General features: G+C 40.1%; 2 protein-coding genes across 4 annotated transcripts in view; both read right to left on the bottom strand.

Moving 5' to 3' along the window:
- Positions 1-285: 285 nt before the first annotated feature.
- Positions 286-6,654, bottom strand: LOC147163184 (creatine kinase, testis isozyme-like). The gene is made up of 8 exons (XM_086094357.1): positions 6,382-6,654; positions 1,880-2,067; positions 1,632-1,786; positions 1,435-1,567; positions 1,200-1,371; positions 1,002-1,125; positions 740-929; positions 286-647 (listed from the first exon to the last, which is right to left on the bottom strand). The coding sequence occupies exons 1-8, from the start codon at positions 6,402-6,404 to the stop codon at positions 469-471; spliced, it is 1,164 nt and encodes a 387-aa protein (XP_085950483.1). The 5' UTR covers positions 6,405-6,654; the 3' UTR covers positions 286-468.
- A 1,512-nt stretch (positions 6,655-8,166) lies between these two features.
- Positions 8,167-11,384, bottom strand: part of alk (ALK receptor tyrosine kinase) — a 365,934-nt gene continuing 362,716 nt past the window's right edge. For all 3 annotated transcript variants that reach the window (XM_086094285.1, XM_086094286.1, XM_086094287.1), the window contains one exon: positions 8,167-10,730. In XM_086094285.1, coding sequence (XP_085950411.1) covers positions 9,708-10,730 — 1,023 coding nt within the window. In that variant the 3' untranslated portion in view covers positions 8,167-9,707. The remainder of the gene's footprint in view (positions 10,731-11,384) is intronic.

Genomic DNA, 11,384 nt, shown 5'->3' with positions numbered 1-11,384 from the left:
AATACCATTTGTAGGCAAATTATGTACACTTGTCTATAAATGGTAAAATATACACGCACACGTATGCATATGCATGGTAACATTTTCCAACAAATAGTACAAATCGTAAGGGTCCCAAATTCCAATGTTCAAATTTAGCACCCTATTCTGACTGTACAAACATCAAAGCATATCCAGAACCTTGCTCAACACTCCAAAACAAGCAGGATTGTCTTTAAAACACACGATCTTATCTTAATTTATAGATCCCTTATTTTCAAATACATTTTCATATCATTCAACCAGTTCATTAAACATAGGATTTTATTTCTTTTTCATTTCATGTGCGCTTCTACTCATTTTTTTATTCAGTGTGTAAAGTGAAACAATGAAAAGTTGCATTTTATTTCAGTGTATTTTTGAATGAAAAAAGTGGTGGCAATACAAGTCATTTAATCGTATTCTAAGGGAGTTCGGGTCCGGGCGGTTCTACTTCTGGGCGGGCATTAGCTCCTCGATGGACTCCCCTGCCTCCAGTTTCTTTTCCATCTCCACCAGCATCTTGACGCCATCGACGACCATCTGCACCAGTTCCACCTCAGAGAAGCCCAGTCTGTCAGAGTTTGAGATGTCGAACACTCCATCCACGGCATCAGTGTCCACGCCACCTAGTGGATAGATGACAATTTACAGCAGTTCAGCTCAACTTCATAGATTATCCCCGAATGACTTCAAGCATCCCAAAAAAAAAAAAGCGTACCAGTTCCTCGTTTCTGGAGTCTCAGCCGTTTAAGAGCTTCCTCAAAGTCGGCGTGTTGGCTCATGTTTGGTAGCTTCACATGCACGCCTGCACGTAGACCGGTTCCCAGGTTGGACGGGCAAGTCAGGATGTAGCCAAGGTGCTCGTTCCACATAAAAGAAAAGCCTTTGTTCTTGAACAAAGATTCAATCTAAAAATGACATCACCACATTAGATCATTCAACCAAACTTTCATTTGCAATGTAAGTCGGGTTTGACAAACCTCCGTGAGTCCGGTGCAGAAGCGAGTAAACACTTCTTTCAAGTTGCCGCCCTTCTGCATCGAGATCACTCGTAGATGGTCCTCTTCGTTCACCCACACCAAAAACGTCTTGTTGTCGTTATGCCTTGAAAGGCAAAACGACATGAATTTGACCATCTTTATGTACATAAAAAAACAAAGATAAAAAGTGTCTCTCACCAGATGCCTCTGGCATCGGGCCAGTCCCGGGACATTTTTGAGGCTAGCAGCAGAGGGGACACTGGCTTGTCAAACAGCAAGTGGTCGTCAATCATCTGCTGCTGCTCATCTTCTGACAGGTCTCTCAACGAATAGTATTTCCCTTGCAGGTCTCCAGTTAGCGAACCCAGGACTGCAGAAATTGTTCTCCGTAAGTCTCCATCCTAATGCGAGCCTACGTTTTGCATTCCCTTACCTTGCACGGCCAGCTTCTCCACGGCACGCCTCTCTCCTCGTCTGCAGAGCGGCGGCAGGCAGAAGCCGCGGACGCTGCGGCCCGTTCGGACTCGGGAGCTCAAAACATATTCCGGGTCCAGGTCATCGCCCCCCTTCAAGCAACAGATTTGCGGTAAAAGTCTAAATCGCCGTTGGATGTTGCGTGTGATCCTTTACCATGAGGTTTTCTGGGTTGAGGTCAGTCTTGTGCATGTCTGTGGCTTTGTATCCTCCGTGTCTGTCCTCGATGACGAGGTCAAGCAGTTCTTTGAAGACCTCATATGACTCCTCATCTCCAGCCACGCAGCCCACTGTCATGATGAAGGGATGACCTACAAACATAAAAGCAGGCTTCATCAGTGACGTGGCATAGAGGACCATCAGATGGTCTGTATGCTGAAGTGGCCGGAGCGGCACGTGATTACCTGGATTATCTACACCTGTCTGGATGACGCGGTCTACAGTGAAGCCGTTGGGGGTGGTCCGCTCCCTCAGTGTTTTGTACATGTCCATGTTTAAAAACTTGGCCATGTGGTTATTGTGTTGACTGAGATCTGGGAACTCATCCTCTGCCGTCAGCCCCTTGAGCTGAAGATTGGCCATTTTTTGACAGCTGAACACATTTACAAACATACAAGCTGAAGATAGGCTTTTTTCTTTTTTTTTTACAGCTTAACACATTGGCCATTTTTTGACACAACACAACACAACAGCTGAACACATTGGCCATTTTTTGACAGCTGAACACATTTACAAATACACGAGCTGAAGATTGGCAATTTTTTGAGAGCTAAACATATTTATAAACATACAAGATGAAGATTTTTTTTTTGACAGCTGAACACATTGGCCATTTTTTGACAGCTGAACACATTTACAAACACACATTCTAGAGTAAGGCAAGAAGGTTGTTTTCAGTTCCCCAGTTTTTTTTTGTTTTTTTTTTATAGTTCTTTGATGGGTTGTGACTGTGAAGACAAATTCTGTTGATTTTACATAGATGATTGTGATTCTATTTTTCCAGGGCTGTTGCCAATACCAGTAAGTAGTAGCAAAGGAGGCTGATAATTATTAATTCGGGATGGGTTGAAAAAAAAACTCCTCATCTATCGAATCGATTTGTTTTGGAGGCTGATATCTATTCATAAATCCAATTGATTATTTTAACTCATTCAAACCCAAAAATGTATATACTTTTTTAAAATACTTCACTCCCAAAGATGTATTTCTAAGATATTTTTTTAATGCTAGAGCATACATAAGGCTTTGATACAGCTTCTGACCTCAAGAGATCGCTTAAAGCAATGGTAGTTATTACAAAACAACAACCAGCAGGTGGCAGTAGAGTATAAGAGGTCAACCAGGGCCATGTTACAACAAGCTCTTTTTGCCAGTGTTTTTACCAGGTTTGTGAATAATGATGAAACTTAGCTATATTCTAATGCTAATTGCTGCAAAACAGAAACATACTTTTTTTTCCTGATGAAAGAAGAGACTAATCTTTCTTTTGGTAGGCATGTTTTTATAGGAATAGAATATTGTGGGTCTTGCAAAATCAAAGTTATGACAAAAAACGGCCAGCAGGTGGCAGTAGAGTATAAGTGATCAACCAGGGCCATGTTACAACAAGCTCTTTTTGCCAGTGTTAACAGGTTTGTGAATAATGATGAAACTTAGCTATATTCTAATGTTAATTGCTGCAAAACTGGAACAGATACTTTTTTTTTCCTTTGAAAGAAGAGACTAATCTTTCTCTTGGTAAGCATGTTTCTATAGCAATAGAATATTCTGTGGGTCTTGCGAAATCAGTCAAAATCCAGTAAAACAGCCGGGAGGGAATAAATTAGTATATTTTTTCCATAAGTTCATGAGAAAAATAATTTTAAAGGCCAATTTTTTTAAAGGGTTTTCTTGAAATTTACTGTTCACATGAATTTAAAAGTGTCTTCTTACATTTATGAAATAGATATTATTATTAGTATTGTTGCTATTGATAAGGAAACATATATATGTATATGTAAAAGTATGACAATATATGCATAAGCGACACTGTTCAATGTGTTCACTATTAATAATTACTATAATAACCTTTGTTATTAATAATCAAGATATATTAGCTGTATACTAGCAGCTTTTTTCTGTTTACTATAGATACCTACTGTTTATTGTGTAACGGATGTTAAAAGGGGTAGGACCTGATAAGTTTATGCTTCTTTCTACTCCTTTTCAAACATGTATGTGTAAATGTGTAGCTCATGATTGAGTGAAACACTGTGAAACTTTCTTATGTTGCTTATCGTTGCTTGAATGTTGTGTTTGTTTTGTTCATGTTTTTTTTATTTTGTTTTTACACATGCACTTTTATAATCAGTTTGTTTTTTCTTTATATACATGTTTGAAAAAAAAACAACTACTTGACTTCTTGCACTTTAAGATAATTCAGAATCTTAATTTATATTTACAATTATTGAATTTAAATTATGAAAATATTTTCATTTTGTCAATGTTTGTGTAACACTTGATTATAACACGTGTTACTTTCATTAATAAACCAAATTTAACCAGTTACTACCACAAAATGTTACTTGCAATTTCATGTTTGTGGAGTTTTAATGTGCTTAAAATGTATGAATTGATGTTCCATAATGAATATCGATTGAAACAAAGTGAATCGACTAGGGGGAAAAAATCTACATTGAATCAATTGAGGAAATTAGAATGGATACCCAGTCCTATTATTAATACAATATTCTGATTAATATTGCAATTGTGAAATATGAGTTAAGTAGCAAAATCCGCCCATTGTTATCAATCTCGGGGCGGCCATTTTGCCACTTGATAGCGACTGAAAATGACATCACACTCGCTCAGGTAACGACCAATCACGGCTCACTTGTTTTCTGAAGCTGAGCTGCGCACGGCCTTATATATGACTGGACTGTCAATGCCGCTTTGGGAGAAGTGAAGCCACCAGCGGCCATCTTACATTGCCACTCACTAAGGCCGCCTAACGAATACATATTTCTCTGCGGCCTTTTAACATGATTTTCTACCTCTACAGCAAAAATGCCACCGTGTATGACATACAGTTATGCCATGAGGGTATAATGGGAGAACATATACATTGCCTTGCTAAGAAAAAGCCTGAATTTTTCTCTTATAATATCTCAGGTGCTACCCAAAGATTTGTCTGCATGTTGTCAGAACCATCAAGTGCAAGTGAAGCCTACCATGACAAAAAATTGCTGCAAAATGTAAACCTAACATCTGTGAATCTTTTTAAGACCTATTTAAGAAAAAAAATAATAATAGGCCTACCTATTACACAGCCATATCGGGAAATGACACGGGGGGGAAAAAAGACACCTACATCTGTGTAGCGTGTTGTAGCGTGTGATCTTTCATTACTTTCATTGTATTTTAACCATAAAGTGTAGCATATTTTAACCCGGGACTGCATTGCGTTCAATGATTGGCTCCTCCGCCCCGTTTATTTAGGCTACGTTATTTAATCGGAATGACACTTTTGAGGAGAAATGGGACACGGAAAGGTTACATACAGCATAAAATTTAAAACACATCGACTTTTTAAGGTATTATTTCCAAATTCATAAATTCAATAAGACTTTTTAAGACCCTGCGGGAACCCTGTAAACACACACTGATAACTGTTTTGAGCCAAATAAATAAGTTGCCAGTAAAAGTAGCAACATAAGATGGCTACCCTTTGTCTTCAGCCTCAAGGGTCTAATTGACAGTCCAGTCATATAAGTATGTGGCCATGATTGGTCGTTACCTGAGCAACTGTGATGTCATTTTCATTTGACAGCAAGTGGCAAAATGGCCGCCCCCTGAGAAGGATAAAAATGGGAGGATTTTACTGCTTTATTAATATTCCACAAACGCAATATTAATCAGAATGCAATGTCTACACTAGACTAGATTAGAAAACGTTTGGGTTGACTTCCCATTTAATTTAAAATGTGATTACAAAACCATCATCGCAGCAATATTTTGACGTTAATAGGTTGCGAAATGTTATTTAAAAAGAATCAAACATGAATACTGTATAACCATTTTCCTTCAGTGGTTTCCTATTACAGAATTAAAACTGAAGACCCATAAATAAAAGGGGCATGGTGTGCTGAGAGGTATGGCCAATATTTTCAAAGTTTTTATGGACTGATCAGAGATCAGAGTGCCTCTTGATGGACAAGATGGACGGGCCATGTGCGGATCAGTAACAGGCACAGAGCTCCACTTTAAATCGGATGCCAGAGGACGAAGTTCTGATCACAAAGCTGCTAGTTTTCAAGAAGACACAATTTTCAAGCAGTGCCTTTATCTTTACCCAGCAGTATTTTTATGCAGGACAATGCTCCAGCATTGTCAACATGGAAGCACTCCACAGTGTGGCTGGCCACTAAAGGCAGTTAAGATTAAAGAATAACGACACGGCTGCCGGCCTCAACTGACCTCAACCCTCTATTGACATCTTGTGAGCCCTTGTACAGGAAATTTACTGCATAGGCAAACAGTATACTTCTCTTAACACTTGTCTGGAAGGTTGCTGTTACGAAAGTGACAAGGCTCCTGGATGGCAGCCTTCTTGATATTTTATTATTCTCCCTTTACATATTGAAATCCAATATTGATACTAACTTTAATAATTCCGCATAGTAATACTCATATTACACACGTTATCCATTATATAACAAACTATCCAAAGTTTTACTTTTGTGAAACATTTAGGATGGAGGAACACATTAATCTTCCTTTCAAAACTATAATTATCAACAAGAAGATGCCAATACAAGCTGAATAAATATCATACATTTCTACACAATGTTATGAAATAAAATTGATTAAATCTGAACTAATTTTCTTGAAATACATCGAAGTAGAGCATGTTATTATCTTAACTTACACTTGTTCAATCGTGTCTGACATGTTTCCGTCTTCTTTCTTCACAGATCCAGCACGATTACTAATTAGTTTGCCACTCTTTCTAGATACACAGATGTATTAGTCCAGCTGAATGTTTACGTGCACACACAAATTTATATCCACATACGTGTGTGCCTATAAAGCCACGTCGTCAGCACGAGCAACTCTGTGATAAACGTGACACGACGCGACGTGTGCGGACATTTAAAGACATCGTGTGGGCGACGTTCGCTTTGTACAACAACTTGTTCCAACATGGCGTCATTTGCGTCCTCTTGACGGTGAGCCCCAACTCTTATGAAAAAACGATGATATAACCGCAGACACTCAGTAAACGCCTGTGAATGTATAGAGTGGATTAAAAGCGTTTGGTACTAATCAAACTGTCGATCAACCATGTCAGCAAATAATGTCTGTGGCCACAAGGGGACGACATGGTTGAGGATTTGCAGTCTATAAAGGTTAATGCGAACATGATTGAATATGTATTATACTAATGTAAACACTTGCAGAATGAGGACATTAATATTTATCCATTTCCTACATTGTGTAATTCATTGTTAATTATTGTGAGAAATCATTAACATAAGCAAGAGTCTTCACATACATGAATATCATTAACTATTAATAGGCAGCACTGCTAGCAGCCCATTTTGAAATACAGAACCATAAAATAAGCACACTGTATCAGATGTGCATGTTATTTAGTAGACCCGCCGTCAAAACTGCTTGTGTTGGATAATTTTGTCTCACCCAAAAACTGCTTTTGAGAATTTATTTCAATGATAGGATAACAGTATTTGAATTATTGTCAGTACAGTACTATAATTCAAACGGTAGTTTCTAAGAAAAATAAATACTCAAATATTTTTCAAACTTTAAATGCCAAAATCTCTTGACTGGTATGTGTGCCAAATGAAATATTTATTTGCAAAATGTTTTCTGAAGATGCAAATTCCATTTTTGACATATATAATTTTTATCCTATCGTTTCTTAATATGCGTTTTCCATTAAAAGTAATGCTACTGCAGACCCCCAAAAATTCCATTTTGGTCTCATCTGACCACAGGACTTTCTCCCATGATTCCTCGTGATCATCCAGATGGTCTTTGCCAAACTTCAAATGAGCCTGGACATGTGCTGACTGAAGCAGGGGAACATTGCGTGCGATGCATGATTTTATACCATGTTGTCTTTGAATATTAGCAATAGTAGCCTTTGAAACAAGCTCTTGCAGGTCATTGAGCAGCACCTCCTGTGTAGTCCTGGGTTAATTCCTCGCCTTTCTTAGTATCACTGATACCCCACGAAAAACAAGAACGTTTCTCATTAGGATGAGAAAGTTTCTCCTAATGAGAAATAGTTTTCATCTTTCAGGGCTTCGTATGCATCAAATCAAGTGTGATGGTCACCTCTCCAATGCTTAGAATGTGAATTGTGAATCATGCTTGTGTGACGCCACCAAGGACTGAACAAGACAAATATTAAGTCTGACTGTCGCATAATAATAATAATAATAATAAAGATAAGATTTAATATATTAACTGCCTCCGGACCTCATTTAAAATCTTGGCCAACATGGAATATAGAATGAATCACTCATTGGAATTATGTTTATGCTCTTAGGAGACACTTCCTTAGGTGTGCCTTTGCAATCTAATTTGAGAAGTTCATTATTACTAATAAAAACTGCATTGACATTTTTTTCATATCAAAAAGTTCTGCACAAAACTTATTTTATAGTAATTTATTAATTTTGGCGAATGTCTTCCAAGGGCAATGTACAGCATTTACCAGAGCCATAGTACAATACTCTTAAATTACATCATTTACAGATGCAGTTCAGAATGTCTTTGTACATGAAAGAATGTTGGATGGGCTACAGAGATCACAAAATGGATAGAAGTGATACAGCGACAGGAGACAACGTCAACATACTAATTGCTCCTTGACATGCGACAGCGTGTCGTTGCTTTGCAACAGATGGACGGACACGCTTGCCAAATACAGTCAAACAAGTATGTAAGTGACAAACGTCACTCACTCAAATTAACAGTGGTTGTGGCTCTGAAACGGAACAGGAAACTCAGATGTTATCATTTAATATAAAGAGCAAAAGTAGTTTTTTCATTCATACTCATTTGTATTCCACAAGATTTATTCAGTAATAAAAAAAAAATCAAAATATGTAAATGTTGGAGTGCTTTGAGATAGCAAATTTGAAGGTTAACATTGATTCAGCAAATATCCACTATGTTTCTATAACCACGCACAAAAACGGAAAGAGGTTATTTTTTTGTCTAAAAGCCGTAAGGAAAGAAAGGACGCCCGCCTTGAACACAATGAAGTCAAGCACAAGATGTGAGTTTGTGGAGGGATTTACAGCAGCAGGGCCAACGTATTTCAAGTTGAGCAATAAGAAATGCGTACCCACTATGAAAGGGCACCATAAAGGATAAGGGAGATTTCTTGTGATTATTGTTTGTTAAACTTGGTCAAGTTTATAGTTTTGGAGGGTGATTCTATTTCTCTCACTTTTTTTGAGCTTGCGTTTTGCTGTTAATCATTTCAAACAGCTTAAAACATGAAGTGAGAGTAAACAGATGCAGGGTGATTTTGCTTGTACTATGAGCCCGTTCATTGATAATTTATAGAGCCACATCCAGATAATAAATAAACAAATGAATAAATAAACAAGCAGGCAAGCAAAACATCAACAAACACATTTTTGTAGTTTTTCTTTTTTAGTACAAATGTCTCTGTAACTCCAACATGATTCTCAAAAATTAAGCAATTGCCAGGCTTTTTTTTTTTCTCCATGAAAGATGTGGGCAATTTCTGGGTCCTGCAATAGAAATGAAACATGAGGCTGGCAGCAGCAACTTTGAAATTGGCCTCCTCAGTCATCAGAGTTTGTGAAACAAAGTCTGCGGTGGGGTTGAGATGTGAATAATTTTCCAGTTAGTGACGCACAAAAACTTTAAATATTTGCTATAAATTTCACTCTGTGAGGTCTCAGTCATGCTCCCTTTGTGATGAAAAAATACATTTTCTGGACTCCAAAACTAGCCTTTGAATTCAATTTGCTATCCAGTGTTCTCTGATGTGCTTTCATGTTCACTCGGATTTTACACCCTACGGGTTCTCATGATAAAAGCTGAATGGATTGAGAACGGATTCCGCTTAAAAGGTTGTTTCCAAACCGGAGGGAGAAACCGAATTTGCTGACAACATGTTTTGATGTTGCGTAGTCCTAATCACAGTCGCCAAAGCTGGAAAGTGAGTAAACTGTACAGGCATGTTGGCTAAAGCACAGTGGCGTTGTGACCCTCCATTCTGGGCAGCCGGGTGTCCTGCACTGTCCCCATGGTGACCAACAGCGGCCGGCTGTCCTCTGATAATCCTGAACGAGCCAGAGACACCGGCGTGGGGGCCCTCGGGTGGGCCGCCGACGTCGTTGTCAGCTGTTGGGAGGGGAGGAGCGGAGGAGGACTCGCCTCCATCAGCACGCCTTGCTCCTGGTAGCCGTAGCCGATACTCCCGCAGGGGAAACGTCTCAGTCTGTACAGAGGACCAGGTGGCAAAGTGCCTGAATCTAAGAGGAGGGGGGTCTGGGAGGCTGGAGGGAGAGGGGCTAACAGGGGTCTGCAAAGACCCTGCTGCTGCTGCGGTTGATGGTGCAACATCTGAAGTTGGTGCTGATGTTGAAACTTATGCTGGAGACCCATGGAACCGGCCACCTCAGCCACAGTCCGTCCCACATGCTCCTGCCCTTCGCCGGGCACCCTGCCGCGGGTCCCGCCCACACCCAAAACCCCGCCCACACTCGCTTGCCTCTGTTGCTGCTTCCTCTGCAGCTGCTGCAGGAACCACGAGCCGTACGTGGGGTTCCAAAGACTGCTACTCTTCCCATTGTGGCTCTCCTTCTCCACTGGGTGACCCTGGCTGAAAGCAAGGTTGATGTGGCCCCCCTCTGGGCCCTTGGCAGTGAGTATGGAGGTTGCCGCGGAGGTGACGGTGGTAGTCGTCGTCATGCAGGTCTGCGTTTGAGGCTGCTGGTGCTGATGGAGGTACGCTTGGGGCAGAGACGGCGTCTGCGCTTTGGCCTCCGACGTTGCATTCATCATGGATGTGTGTTCAGCTCCTCTGTGGCTCTCCTCTGAGCGGTAGCGTGCGTGCGGCTGTGCAAGATCCCCATCGGGCATTTGAGCGTTTACCAGCACAGTAGCGCCCGAGGGATCGTCTGGCCGCACAGATGCACTTCCTTCTTCCTCCTCCTGGACGGGCCCGTATTCGATAGGCAAGGGCATGGTCACCACGTCAGGGTCCTAAAAGGTTCAAGTTAGATTGTTAATGTTTACATTGAATTCATATTCCACAAATGCTATATTAATTCAAATGAGATGTTTAGATTAGTAGGACTGCATTGAACATATTGTGAAGAATTTTTTTTACTTGACTTTCCCTTTAACATGTAGTAAAAAACACTGGAAGTTCATTTTTGCTCTTTTTTTTATGATGATGATTTTTTTTTTGTATGTGCGTGAGTATGTGTGTGTGCGCGCGTGCGTGCATGTGTACTCATTAATTCACCTAAAACCTATTAAAAATCCCATACCATTCACCTAAACCGAATACTTCAGAATCCAGCGAGAGTCGTGAGGTTGTCAGGAGACTCGAGGAAGGATCAAACAAAAGAAAGGAAAGTGAAATCCAGCACCGACCAGACATTACCTACTATCCACCGGGTTACCAACCAGAATCTTTCACCAACCCCAGAAACATCTAAATTCCAACAAATTAGGGAGACCTCAAGAGACCAAAGGAGAGACTGAGGAAAGGAAGGAAGGATAGATGAAGCAGAGTGAGATCCACAGACATCAGCCTCCACCGATTCAACGACCAGAGGAAGAAGCAGATTGTGTTTGAATTTCGATAGATGCTGGTGTGGTGGATCTGGCATGCACTAAAACCTCCACCAG

This window comes from Leptonotus elevatus, chromosome 14, assembly GCF_054856555.1.
Source record: "Leptonotus elevatus isolate MCC_2025b chromosome 14, RoL_Lele_1.0, whole genome shotgun sequence".
NCBI classification, from domain to species: domain Eukaryota; kingdom Metazoa; phylum Chordata; class Actinopteri; order Syngnathiformes; family Syngnathidae; genus Leptonotus; species Leptonotus elevatus.
Note: the sequence above shows the minus strand (reverse complement) of the source record. Positions and strands in the feature narration are given on the sequence as shown.